This window comes from Anastrepha obliqua, chromosome 1 (assembly GCF_027943255.1).
Source record: "Anastrepha obliqua isolate idAnaObli1 chromosome 1, idAnaObli1_1.0, whole genome shotgun sequence".
NCBI lineage: Eukaryota > Metazoa > Arthropoda > Insecta > Diptera > Tephritidae > Anastrepha > Anastrepha obliqua.
Window position 1 is genome coordinate 64,147,301 of NC_072892.1, and position 14,853 is coordinate 64,162,153.

At 39.5% G+C, this 14,853-nt stretch overlaps 1 protein-coding gene across 1 annotated transcript in view; it reads left to right on the plus strand.

Annotated features, from left to right (window-relative positions):
• The window catches only part of LOC129253313 (ankyrin repeat and sterile alpha motif domain-containing protein 1B), a 49,857-nt gene that overhangs the window by 29,041 nt on the left and 5,963 nt on the right, over positions 1 to 14,853 (plus strand). Inside the window, exons 5-13 of the mRNA XM_054891620.1 lie at positions 4,934 to 5,013; positions 5,116 to 5,433; positions 5,509 to 5,701; positions 5,801 to 6,962; positions 7,203 to 7,447; positions 8,973 to 9,269; positions 9,341 to 9,488; positions 9,904 to 10,101; positions 12,411 to 12,542. Of these exons, the coding sequence (XP_054747595.1) occupies positions 4,934 to 5,013; positions 5,116 to 5,433; positions 5,509 to 5,701; positions 5,801 to 6,962; positions 7,203 to 7,447; positions 8,973 to 9,269; positions 9,341 to 9,488; positions 9,904 to 10,101; positions 12,411 to 12,542 (2,773 nt within the window). The remainder of the gene's footprint in view (positions 1 to 4,933; positions 5,014 to 5,115; positions 5,434 to 5,508; positions 5,702 to 5,800; positions 6,963 to 7,202; positions 7,448 to 8,972; positions 9,270 to 9,340; positions 9,489 to 9,903; positions 10,102 to 12,410; positions 12,543 to 14,853) is intronic.

Genomic DNA, 14,853 nt, shown 5'->3' on the forward strand with positions numbered 1-14,853 from the left:
TTGATATTTTACGGAAATAACACCTCTTATTGAAAACCCTTTACAATCGAGTCAATAATCCGCTCGCCAGCCGACTGTACCATCGAGATGTTTTTCGATTATTTCGAGTCAGCTAACCTCCATAAATTTTACATTATTTACTCCTATACTAAGTATACGGGATAAAGAAAATTTACTGAAAATATCGATTTTCTCTTTAATTACTATTCGTAACATTAAAGCTCGTCGTTTTATGTTCTCTTTGTATGGCGACCACCGTATCCGAAAGGACTACTAATTCCCGAGCATGGAACACGAAATGATAGTAGTTGTCCCTCGGCGGAGATGAGATTGTGAGATTACGTCCTCATTGGTCCTTGTGTGTATCGAGAAACTGAATCTCTTAGCCATGCACAATCGCATCCAGTTAATTTGGGTTCCAGGACCCAGGGGTATAACTGGGAACGAAGTAGCGGACGCATTGGTAAGAGAGGTTGCGGCCTCATCATTAATAGGACCCGTGTGCTTCTTTGCTGTGGGACAACACACCCTCAAGGAGAAGCTTAGGAGGGAAGAGCTAAAACTAAAAGAGATTAGCTGGCACCAAACTATTGGGCTACGCCACACGAAACCCTTATTGGGAGAGTAAAACCGAGAGGTTTAAAAATCCCATAGACCTCCTCGCCATTGCAGACTGCATAGTCATCTGCATATGATCGTGATATGATCCACTGCCTCTTGTCGTTTCTGTGACTAATCCCAGAAGACTACAATGCACGCTCTTCTTGAATGCAGTGCTATAGCATGGAGAAGATTGAGACATCTCGATCATTTGCAGCCAGAAGAAAGGCACTTTAGCTCAGCCCAACCTCCCCGGATGAAGTACTGTGATGAGTAGAGGACATAAAAGACCATGAGGGCGAAATGCAAACCTCCAATAAATGTAAATCTAAATCGAAATCTGATAGAGATGCTGCAACAATCGAGACAATAACTTAAGTCTCTCGAACTCGCCTATCACTACGCAATATTTGAAAGAATTTTGAGAGGTGTGGAAGTTTCAACCTATTTAATAACTGATGAGATAAGGAAGAAAGGCAGCCAGAAGTTTGTAAGAAGTGCTTCAATAACACAGGGGTTTTCTTTTTATAAAAAAAACACGCCACCATCTATCGAAATTATTATTTTTTTCTTTTTTTCTCAACATCAGTAAAATGCTCACCATGACTCCTCTGGTAACACAGAACACGCATATCAAGATTTTCCATGGCTTAGTTCAGGCTGTATATATTTTAAAACGCTTATGGTTTCAGCGGTTTAAAACGCTTATGGTTTCACACTTCAACGCTGGAATCGTTTCCTGCTTATGGGCATGGGCCATACTTTTCACGTAACCCATGAAAAAGAAGTATAAAGGTTTCGAGTCACAAAAACTCGGCGACAATTTGGCCTCGTTACTTCGTAAGATCCCAGAAGACTACAATCCCAGAAGACTACAATGCACGCTCCTGCGATTTTTCCCCCCAATAGACCCATTATTTCATACGCTTTGTGACAAGTAACATCATCCTGTTGAAACCATATTACCCAAGTCCATATCATCTAATTCAAACCATGACAATTTTTGTTCTATATCACGATAATGTTCACCGTAAAAACTTTACCAACATCATTTTCGAAGAAATACTGTCCAATGACTCCGCCAGCTCAAAAACCCCACCAAGCAATGATTAATAAGCGCATATTTTTTTTCTTAACATGAATGTGTTCAGAACCCTAAATGCATCAGTTTTACTTATTCAGGTAAAAATGTGCCTCATCACGCAATCACGCAATACGCGAAATGAACTTCTTGCACAATCGTTTGAATCACTTTTGTGCTTTATTCAACTGAGTATCGCTACGTGACTAAGTTGGTACAAATTTTCTGGAAAAAGTAAAAATTAGCATATCACAAAAAATTACTGCCATATAAAATTCGCATCAGCCATGACTAACCCTATAGACTGGGGCGATGCTTTTGAATTTCTTTTGGAGTTGGTTCTTTGAAGCGCGAAAATCATGTTGTCCAATATTTTGTCTCAAACAACCGATTTCTTCGTCAAATCATAATCTTCTTTTAAGTCTAGTCAACACCTAACCAATATCTTGGTTCCAATCGAGTTTAATTTTTGCGTAAAAACAATCATTTATTTTTATTAAATATTAAAATTGCACTTAGGTAAAACAAACTTTCACTCTTCGTTCTCTATCTCAATTGCGCTGGGAAAGTTTTGGTTGGTTGGCTGGTTAAAGTGGTGATTCTTTCAGAATCCAACTAACACTTCCGCACCATCCTCGTTACCAACTTGTTTAACGGTTATTTACAGCATGACTATATCCCGTCTGTGCGGTTTAAGAACCTCATTAGGTTCTTGCCGTCTAAGTCAGACAGTTGTTCGAGACTCTCGAACCGCGGTTGGCCCAGGGTTAACTGGAATGCCTTCCATAGGGCAAGGCATTCACAGAGGAAGTGGGAGATTGTTTCCTTTTTCTCCGGTTGATTGCAACTGTGACAGTATGTGTTGTGAGGGATGACCATTTTGGCGGCTTGTTCTCCGACAGACCAAAAGCCAGTTAAGACTGCCGTTAGTCTACAGGCGTCGCGTCGTTTCATGTTTATCAATGTGGACGATTGCTTGAGGTTGTAGGTGAGCCATAACGTTCTGCTAATTTTTTATTTCGTCTGGCCTCTCCATCTACATTCCGCGCTTCGGAGGTATTTTAAGGAAATTGCATTCTTAACTGCATCTAATGGTGTGAATATCGGTTCTGCAAGAGCGTCATTCACGCCAGATGCCTCTCTTGCAAGTTCATCTGCTTTCTCGTACCTTTATGATTTTCACTTGAGGCGGTGAGGCTATTCCTAGTTTGTTCCACCACTTTAGAGGTTGTTGTAGCCGAACCCAGTCTCCCCAATTGCCGGAAGACGCACAGATTTTTCAATTTTAAGTCTATGAGAATATATACCAGCTCCAACACCACAACCCATTTTAGAACCATCTGTATAGAATGTAGTGTCGAAGTTGTTTAGAGAGAATCCCTTATTCCATTCTTCCTTAGATGCTAGTGATGAACAACGTATTGTCAACATTTTCTTAACCGAACGCATGATGTGGCCAGTGTAGCCGGAGTTCGAACAAGAGCAAGATATTATATAAGGAAAAGCTTAACACCGCCGCAATTATTGAAGGTCAAACACTTCCAATACACTGCTTGAAGGCACAACTCGAAGGAAAAACGTCAATTTCTTCTTTCACAGACCGGCTGCACTGAAAGCAATAAAAGCAGGGAAACGAGAGATTGAAAGGAAATTTCATTGGGAGGACGACTGACAGATTGATCATAGAGCCCGCATGTACAGTAGCCAAAAAATCCCATGCAAAAAAAGTCTAATCTAATTCGGTCACTTAATTTCGAATTCGCAGCGAATGTGAGCTCGGCGGACATTCACAATATATTCGCTACACTAAATGCTCTGCGGGTTAACTGTGGGTTAACTGTGCTCTTCTTAATTGGCGCAATAACCGCTTACGAGATTTGTGCCGAGTTTAACGAAGCGCACTAGTGATTTCTTTCTCGTGCTAACCGGGACACCGAGTTGGACACACCAAGTGATCTTCTTTCCAACGCAATGGAGGCCTTACTCTTCCTCTGCTACCACCAACTTTTACCGCATCGAATATTTTCAAAGCCAGAGAGTTCGTATCCATTCGAACGACATGACCCAGCTTACGTAGCCGCTGGATCTGCACTATGTCTATGTCGCCGTAAAGCTCATAGAGCTCTTTGTTCCATCACCTGCGATACTCACCGTCCCTAACGTGCAAAGATCCAAGAATCTTCCGCAGAATCTTTCTCTCAAACACCCCAAGGGACGCCTCCTCGGATATTGTCATCGTTCAAGTTTGTGCGCTATATTTTAGGATAGGCCCGATGAGAGCCTTGTAGAGTGTTAGTTTTGTTCGTTGAGAGATAACTTTACTACTCATTTGTCTACTTAGTTCACAGTAGCATTTGTTGGCAAGAGAGATTGTCCGAGGCTGAGTCTTGTGTTACACTCCTCTTATTTTGAACAGTGAATTATTGAGTTTTTGTATTGAAATATTGGTCTTAATATTAATAAAATAGTTTAAATACACGGAGGAACTGTATGAAATGAACAATTTGTGCTAAAAAAATTGCTGAACAAAATTTTTTTTTTTTTTAATAAATCGAACTTTTTGTTTTATGTTGAGATCACTGCTATTATTTTGAACAAACAAACAGAAGTTATATTAAAAAAAAATAATTATTATTATATTATTGTTGTAATAAGCAATTTTTACTTCTATCAATTCGATATTTGAAATTTGGTGGGATCCCGGGATTAATACGAGCTAAACACCAGCAGCGGCCGCCATAGCCGAATGAGTTGATGCGTGACTACCATTCGGAGTTCAGAGAGAACGTAGATTGGCAGGCAATGGCAACCCGCCGAGTGTATTTCTGTCATGAAAAAGCTCCTCATGAAAATAAAAAAATATCTGCGGTTCGAAATCGGCTTGAAACTGTAGATCCATCCATTTGTAGAACGACGCACGCTTGTTGCTATTTCCCCCTAAAAACTCAAGACCCGAAATCTCCTAACGGACCTCCTAAAGCTAATACTAGTATTTAAAAGATTGTTATTTTTAATTTTAAAAGTTTAAGCACAGCACACAGCAATTCCATGCATGCCTCAATATTAATATTTTCTTAGCTCAATTATTTTTAAATCGATAAATGCATTACGAATGCTTTATTTAATTTATAATAAATATATTAGTAAATTTGTTTCTCAATTTTCTTTTTGGCATATCTTTCACAAATCTTCTTTTACTTCCCCTCACTGCTTTACTTCACATCACTTCGTACACTTGACGTATGTGTGTAGTGAAATGGGTGTGAGTCCGTCATCGTCGATGAGTAGTTTTGAGCCAGTTTCGGTGTCACCACGTTCACGTTCTTCAACGGGTAATTGTAGAATAAATAGATCCAAACAAACACATACTCAAGTTTAAACTCACCACACTTTGCAACTCTTGTCTCTCCCTACACCCACCACTTACACAATAGGCGGCATAATTGCTATGGCAGCCAACAATCCGATGCATATGAGCACTTTTGCACCAGGTGCGCCACCCAAAAAACCACCGCGACGCAACTTGTCCGTTTCGCCTACCCACTCAGGGCAGCAATTTACTTACACCTCACCAAACCATCATCAACAACAACCACAAGCGCGCACGCGCCAGCAACATCATAGCAGCGTGGGTGGTATGAGTTTTGATGAGACAACCCAGTTGCGCGAGCGTCAGCGAAGTGATCGTCTATATGCGAGTACTAGAGAGAGTGCAAGTTCGACGACGGGTACACTCTTGACATCGAGTTCAAGTAATGCAAAGTTTTGAATGTTCTTAGTTTAGTGATGACATTAATTTAACGGTACGCTCTTTTCATTTATTTTAGATGACATGTTGGAGCGCATGAACTATAGCAGCGAAGAGCGCGCCGATTCCGCGGATGGTGTTGCTACATCCAATTCTATGAAACGCCCATTGAACAAATCGCGTGATGTGAGCACCGATATTATAAATTGCGAAAATCCCACATTGAAGTCGTACAATCCAAATAGGAAGCTTAAAAGGAATCGCAACAGTTAGTAAGTAATGGCCATGTTAAGAATGGAATAAGAGCCGAGCTGATCAAACACAGAATTTTTCTTAGAACTCTTACTATTCCATTACTCTCTCTCTTTCAGTTCGCTCAGCATCAGTGATACCAAGGAGAACGATGCCAAACCGAAAATACCGCTCAGTCCGACAAATTATCAACAACCACCAACACCTGATCATCCGCCACCCTCTTCCAGTCATGCCGAACGCACTATACACGAGCGCATACGTCCGCTCAGCATGGAGTACAAGCGACGATCGGCGCTCATACAGTTACAACAACAGCAGCAGAAACACAGTAAAAGCATGATCGATTCGAGCACATCACCTGCCAAGCATTGGCAGACTGCATTAATACCGACGCCTACATTCGATTACCCCGTTGGCAGTTTATCCCCAAAGCCAAGCACCAATGCCTCACCCACAACGACACCATCGCATGCGCGGCGCAGCGGCACTGGCATACAAGGTTCCTCAGGTTCGCTAAGTTCTAGCGTTTCACTTTCCGATCACAGCATCTCCACCGATTGTGTTGAGGAATTTGTCGGCGATGCACCCTTTGCGGGTCTTTTCAAGGGATCGAGTGTTAATTTACGCCATGAGAAACGTACAATGGGCAATCGCAAGCTCGGGATCCCATTGGCAGCACGCAGCGCATCCGCCTCGGCAGCGGAGGGTCAACAACAGCAGAAGCAACAACGAATGCGACCACCTATACCGACCAAACCCGTTTTACCTGAATGTAATAAAGTGCTCAAATCGTTAACAGTCCCTAATAAGGATTCCAAAGTATCCACCACTCAAGAAGGTTGTGAAGAAGGAGAAATACGGGGTGATAATTCTAGTCACGTAAGTCAAAATGTGAGCATCTGCTTGGAGGGTGAGAATGGAAATGGCAATGAAAATGAAAACGAAAATGATGAGAATAATGGTAATGGTAATGGTACCAGTAACGGCAATAGTAATGGAAATGAGGATATCGACGCGGCATCCACCACCCAAAGCAGTGGCATACTTAGTCCTTTCAATGCGGAAGAGGCGCGCAAGAAGATCTCGGAGATTATCGAGTCCTTCGGCAGCGGCATCTTGAATTCGACTTTAACACCGACAAACGATATTGAACTAGAGTTCGATGAAGCGATCGAACCAGGCGAACGGCGTGAGTTAGCCGTGCGACTAAGGAATGTGGGATTGCTGCATTTGGAGCGCATGCTCTTCGAAAATGGTTACGACAACTTCAGATTTGTGGTGAGTGGTTAGATCCAGCTAGTAAGCAAAAAATGGCAATCGGCAAAAGAAAAACTCTCGAGAAATGTGATATCCAAGCTATGGGAATTTATGAATGTGTTAAGTTTGTGACTCATTGTGAGTGAAAAATTTATCGTTGATGCTGCTAACTTGGTTTGCGCTTGCCATTTTCAAGAGTTTTATTAGGAAGCGAAGTCCATAGCTTTGGCATTTTACTATCTTATTTTACTCCTCTTCCAGAATGGCGTCTTTGAGCCGAGTGACACTCAACTGATGGATATACAAGCTCCAGATGCAAGTAAATTGATCTCATTTGTGCGAACACTACCGAAGGCAGAGTTTCAGCCGCAAATTCTTGCCGCAAATAAAGAAAAAGAGAGTAAAACAGCTAAGGATAGCGATACAGCGGCAGAGAAGAGGGGTGTGACGACGCTAAGTGAATGGCTGCAAAGTATTAGCTTGCCGGAGTACATCGAATCGTTCAGGTAGTCTCGACTTTATGATACCTTTGTTTTGGTGAAGTTAAGCTAGGTAATCGTTCATAATGCGAAGCACTTAAGCTCCAGGCTTCTAGACTCCTCGGGATACCGCGAATGATATCACCTAAGCCCAATTGAAATTAAGATTATATGACTTCTCAAAGAAATATATATCGAGCACTTTAACCCTTTGTCTAACCAGTGCTTAGCAGTTGCCAAACGGTTGCTCAACGATCTCCTCTTTCACCAACAACTCCGAACGCAATAGTTTCAATGAGTTCCTAATCTGGTTGCATATAAGGAACCAAATAATTTGTATGTTGTAAAAACAGCCATCCTGTGTACTGAGTTTTAGTAGAGATTTTATGCGTTAAACACTTATTAGCGGACAAAGTCAAGTTAAGTTAGCCAGGTTGCTTGTCTAAGACAAGACACTCGGTGGCCCTAAGGCCCATTGTGGTACCTGCATTTTATTTCCATCCCCTAACTAAGTTCCTTAAACCACTTAGATCATTAAGGTAAGAAGGTAACTAGTCCCACCAGTGACGCATTTTACAAATTTCCCAGGTCATCGGAGAAATAGTCCCTAAGATATTTGGCACGGCGTCTTTGAAGTACAGGGCTTTCATAGAGGAGGTATCGTAAGGACTCAATTTCTTCTTCATCTCCACAGTTTTGCAGAAGTCATTGTGAGGTACACCCATTCTACTGGCTAGGATGCCAATATTGCAGATACGCATAATAACACCTGTGAGGACGCTGGTAGTTCATCTGTTGAATCCAAGCAAACATTTTATACTTTTAAGATTTAGTTTTGGCCAAAGCGCTTAGAAGATCATGCAGTTAATAAACAGAGACCATTTTCTATTGGTTTCCGCGATTACGTTCAATTCAATCGCAGTTCGTTTAAAGGAATGCTTATGTCCTGTACCACTCGCTGAAGTTTTAGCTCAGAGCCTTTCCTTTTACACCAATCCGCTCTTTCATTTCCCTCCACTCCAGAGTGGCCGGGAACCCAACAAAGTGTGGTGTTGTGTTGTTAGATAAGCGAGAGCGACCTTCTGTATTCTTTAACAATTCTTGAGTTAATGCGCGTGGTGGCCAATGCATTGATCGCTGCTTAACTCTCAACAAAAATGGTAGGGTTTTCTGGAGGTAAGTCCATTAGTCTTATCTTTTTTGCTGCTTTATATATCGTAGATCTCAGCTTGGAAAGCGCTACACTTGCCTGGGAACATAGGGGAACAATTTGAGGATCGAGAGCCATTCTAGCAATTCAACTCTAGCACACTTTCTTTCCTCCCTTTCTCCTCTTTACCCTCACAAGGGCATTTAAATGGGCCCTCATATGGCCAACCATCTTACCGAACCAAACCTCATTTGACAACAGTCAAACAGACATCATACAAACGAAATCATAAAAATATCTCTTAGTATTTCAAATAAAAAACTCGCACGACTCTTCATGAATTATTTCTCATAAATTGCTATATTTAATATTAAAAAATACGTCCCCTTTCCCCACCCCCAGCAAACATCTGTACAACACTATCGATAGTGTTTGTGGAGTATGGGATGTCGAGCTGCAAACAGTTTTGGAGATCAACAAGCTCGGCCATCGACGACGCATACTCCAATCGGTAGCCTACATAAGACAAATACGAGAGCCAAATAAAACAGACAAAAGTGGAGAAGCCGAAAACCACGAAGTCACGAAAATCGAACCATCCGCGAATGGCGAATGTGGCAACAAAGAACCGCAACCAAGAAAACAACAACAGGCACAGCCTCAGCAAAGAACCTCAGTTACGGGTTATAGAAAAAATCGGTAAGCCATTTCATTGAGATTCTCTGGAGGTTCTCGTAAAATCGCTCTCACCTCTCTCACTTTCGTTTCAGACCCGCGCCTCAACCACCAACTGAGAAGCCACAATTGCAAATACGTGCACCTTCCGAACTGCTGCTCGGTTTACCAGTAAATTTACGCACAAAATGGCGACATTCGGCGAATGTTTTGCTCAACGAACAAATCAAATATGAAGTTTATGTGAGTATTTATAAGATTTGATTGCTAAACATATTTTTGTATTATATAAAATGGTACCATTCGGTAGTACTTGGGTTCGAAACCCGCTGTGGGCGCGAAATAACAAAATTATAGAAAATTTTTTTTCTAATAGCGGTCGGCTCCCAGTAAACAATGGCAAACATCTGAATGTATTTCTGCCACAAAAAACCTCCTCATCGAAACCCATCTGCCGTTCGGAGGTGGTGTAAAACTGTAGGTCCATCCATTTGTGGAAAACATGAAATATATTAAGCATAAGTGAAGTTAGCTGTTCGTGATATCTTTTATGAACTTCATAAGACTTTTTCAGATTTAGTTCCTTGGAACCTTTTATAAATCTACACCTTGCGATTCTTAGCTAAAATTTTACTAAAATATTCTTAAACTCCTGCAGTACCTGGGCTCGACGGTTGTGAAGGAGTTACGTGGCACCGAGTCGACACGTAAATCAATACAAAAACTCAAACGCAATGATATTGATGAACAACAACAAAAAGTAAATCGTTCAGCGAAATTGCAACAGAAAAAACCAGCGCTAGTTTGCTTGGCCATATCGCATTTGGGCGTAGAATTCATTGATGTGAATAGTAAGGTGAGATACAAATTTTATGTACTAAATATATACTTTTTATATAGCACCCAAATAAGTTTTGAAAAGCAATATGAGAAACTTGTAGAGATCATTTATGAACTACTAATGGGTTTGGTGAATTATGGTTTTTTTTGTGTGAAAATTTTTCTTTCTTGTTTGACTTTTTTATTTTATTTTTAAAGAAGAAATTTGTATCCGTGAAATGGCCGTCTCTTATGTATGAAAATTTCATTTTAAAAATTATTGGCAAGATGAGTTTCCGAGCCTCAAATATTCCAGATTTTCTTGGAAAATTATGGAATAATTATTAAAAAAAAAATTAAAGGGAATTTAGTTTAAAATCAAAATTTCTTCTATTTTTGATTAGTTATTGGGGTTAATTATTAGGGTATTTTAATCTGGCGTATCCGCATGGGTTCTTGCGTAACTATCATTTGGTATGGTCCGAGGTCGGCATGAATGGTAGAAAAAGTTTTTTTTAATAGCGGTCGCCCTCGGCAGGCAATGGCAAACTCCCGAATGCACTTCTGACATGAAAAAGCTGTGCATAAAAAACCATATACATCTGTTACGTACATTTGTTAATAACTAAACGGAATCGAGTCATCGTGTGCTCATTATTGACAAACCAAACCAACACTTAATAAGTACTATGAAGACTCTTCGCCATCGATTTTAATCATACGTCAGTGGTTTACTCAACTTCGGGCTGCACCGGAAACGGCTAATAAAATCAGTATGAAGTTGGACTATGAGAAGTAAAATTACGAAGGCTTGAAGAGGATACAGGCTCACATTATTTCAGTTTTCATACTTATTGAGATGTAAAAAAGCTATACCAAAAATGAATGGCCATTGAAAACAACCCCAATGGTTTCACAACTTCAGAAAAGTGTTCAACGAAGTTTAACGAACGGCACACAATCCATTTCATAATTTTGGACGAAACAAGGAGTCAGCACAACGCAACAGAGCAAGAGGAATATGAATCTTTGCATGATAAACCGAAGACAAAGAAGACTAATGAGGGTTTGCGGGCCAACAAAGCCATGACGACAGTTTTTTGGATACGCGCGCTCTTATTTGCATCGATTAGAAAAGAGAAAAACGATCATTGGTTTTTTTTTTTATGCGTAGCTGTTTGATCAATTCGACGCTGATTTGAAGTAAAAACCACGTTTTGTAATAGCATTTGCATTGAGCGATTAGCCAATCGCGTTTAGCCAGGAGAAAAATTCTCTCCCGTCAACACAAGACACTGGAGCATAACTTCACAATTACAATGGCGAAATTGCACTAGTAGTTACGAATTATTTTCTCATCCCGCATATTCTCCAGTTTTCTCCTCCTGCGATTATTTCCCAGTTCAAAGTGAATTGTTGTGCTCGGTGGTACAAAATTTGGGTCAAATGAAGTGAAGAGGAACAAACATACTTATATAATATTTTGAGAGCCGCGAGAGATCGTATTTTTAGTGGGCATACAAATATTTGCTTGGATACTTTACGCAACGAGGTAAAAGGGAAAAGGTGAAAGATTACCAGGTTTGCTCGTTAGGTATGGTGAAAAATTAATTTTTGAGGAAAACTTTGGATTCCACGTCACTTATTATATCTTTCACAAAATTTAGCTTGTAATGATATAGGATAAAAATCATCACAGTCAGTGCTCATACCTTTGGTTTGTTTACGAATGCAAAGAATACAAATGTGCGAAATGGTGGGCGAATACTGCTGCGTGATTGGCCAATTGTGAAAAGTTGTGTGTTTTAAATCAAATTTAGCTATATTTGAATATCAATTAAAATATCAATATTAATTTAAAAAATACAATTTGCCGCTTTGCACGTTTGTATTCACCGCATTCGTAAACAAACCAAAGGTATGAGCATTTTATCACTACCACAAACTAAATTTTGTGAAACACATCCCAACTCACATTAGCACATCTGTCAAATTCGCTCAGAGCCGAACAACGGTCTGGTACGTAGTACACCTTTAAAAAATCTTTTCACCATGGTAAAAGGAGGCTGTGTTTAAGAAATGAAGCGTTTTTCTTCCGAATAAAGTGTTCATTTTTTAAATTTCTGTCACATTTACTCACCCTCAGGTAGGAATACATTTGTCTCTTATCTAAGTACAGTTGAGAAATTCATAAAATTAGACCGCGCTTCCATGTACAAAAAATCTTTCTAAAAGGGCATAGGTATTTCTATTTCATGCATATTTTGAGGCAATATTTAATAAAATTCGGTGTCGCCCAAACTTAGCCACTAGTTTACATTTTTTTTCTACTTTCGATTCTTTCAGCACACAATTTGTGAACATGAAATACAAAATATCAACTGCGCCTGCCAGGATTCGGATGATTTACGGCATTTTGCTTACATCACCAAGGAGCTGGATATCCACTACTGCCATGTCTTCTATGTCGAGAGTACGGTGGGTGTAACATTTTTCTCTCTTTCTCTTTTTTCAAATTTTTATAAAGTAGTAAGTAGAGCGAAGTTGAGGTACATAAGTATTACTACATATTAACCTTTAGCATATTTTTTTCAAAATAATTCATTTGAAATTTTCAAGAATGTTTCAAGATACATTTTTCAAAGGGCATAATTTTCCGATATTGGCCGGAAATAAGCAGATAATAGCTGAGTAAAAGTGCATTAACCATTTTTGAAAATCCTACATGGGGAAAATGAAATCCATTATTTTTGCGTTAAATTTTTGTGCAAATGGTTTAAAACTTTTTTATCTTTAGATTCTGGGCGACGCTATGACTACTAATATGCAGGACAACTTCGATTCGACATTTTTGACATTTTCTTTAACATCAAAAATGCCTGAACGGAGTCCCCGAAGCCAAAATTGTTAGCTGTTACACAGTACCAGCATTATAAACACCATTCACAATTTTAGCGGCCTGGCTTGCATTTTCGCCTTTATCAAAGAAAAACTTTAAAATGTACCGAATTTTAGCTCTTTCATTCCATTCTTAACATCCTGTCTCTCACACCAGAATGAAACAACAGCAGAACAGTTTTTTCAGTGTGAAATATCACCTTGACAACGAACATAAACTTAAAATTGTTTGATCGATACTTCACGAAACATTGGATAGAAATATTAGCCAAAGCTAATGTGAAAACGTTGGTCGCTGTAGCCGAATGGGGTGCGACTCTACTGAGGAAAAGCGCAGATGCGAAAATCTTTGCTTAAAACACCAAATGATAGAAAACGTTTTTTCTAATAGCAGATACCCCTCGGCCGTCAATGGCAAACCTCCGAGTGTATTTCTACCTTGAAAAAATAAAAAATATCATAAAAAATATTTGCCGTTCGGAGCCGGAGTCTCTCCATTTGAGGAATAGCATCAAATGGGAGAAGAAGCTCGACGAATTATATATGAGTATATAGTGTGAAAGTAAATCATGACTCATCGACACATCCATCGCAAATCATTTTAATTCACTTGCAACCAAATTTAGTTAATTTTTTTTAATTACTATTGGGAAATGAGAATTCTAAGCCCGATAAAATGTTCGAATCTCTGCATACCAAAAAGATGAAACTGTTATTAGAATTTCAGAGTTCACCTCCAAATCTTTTTGCATTCTCAGGTAAAGTTTTATTTTGATTATCATATTAAATATGCAATTTTTTGTCTGAGTCTTTTTAGAATAAGTCGGAAAAACAGGATTAAAATTCATATTGGAGCGAAATATTTACTTTGGGTACATAAAGTAAAATTTCGCGAGGAATAACTTTGTAGAACATTTTAAGCCAGTAGCTCACTCACCAAAGGGTAATTTATACCTCCATTTTTTGAAAGCCTAAAATAAACTAGCTTTTAAAGGATCGCTAGTGGGATAAAATATTCCAGCAAATTACTCGGTCAAAGGTTTCACATAGGCTACACTCAGATAAGCTCTTTACGGAAGGAACGTCAAAGTACACACAAAATAAAAAATAAACAAATATGGCCCCTTGAAATATGCAACCACTTTCTTATACTCTCTTTATGATTCACTCTCAGTCATACTCAGTACACCGTTCATTTCTTGAGATAAATTGCTGAAACTTTTTAAATTACTAAGAACATGCTCCTTGAGAGTAGATAAGAGAACCAGAAAGCGAAAATGGAGAGCCCAGTGAAGTCAGTGAAGTTAATAACAATAACAAATCCCTATCCCTATCCCTACTAATATTATAAATGTGAATGTAAGTTTGTTTGTTACGCTTTCACGCCAAAACTACTTAACCGATTGTTATGAAACTTTGTACACATGTTTTTGGAGGTGTTAGAAGTAAAATAGGATACTTCTTATTAAAAAAAAGGGTCTCGAGCTATAGGTCAAAACGTGGACCCGGGTAACCTTCGGATGTGTATATACAATATGGGTATCAAATGGAAGCTGTTGGTGAATGCTGTAGTTCAGAGTATTTTTCATGCCGCTCCGTGACTAAGGTCTCGAGATAGAGACCAAAACGTGGACCATAGAATGTGTTTGTACAATATGGATATCAACTGGAAGCTGTTGGTGAATGCTTTAGTACAGAGTATTTTACATGCCGCTCCGTGACTGGGGCCTCGAGATATAGGTCAAAACGTGGACGCGGGTAACCTTTGGTTGTATATGTACAATATGAGTATCAAATGGAAGCTGTTGGTGACTGCTGTAGTTCAGAGTATTTTTCATGCCGCTCCGTGACTAGGGTCTCGAGATAGAGACCAAAACGTGGACCATAGAAT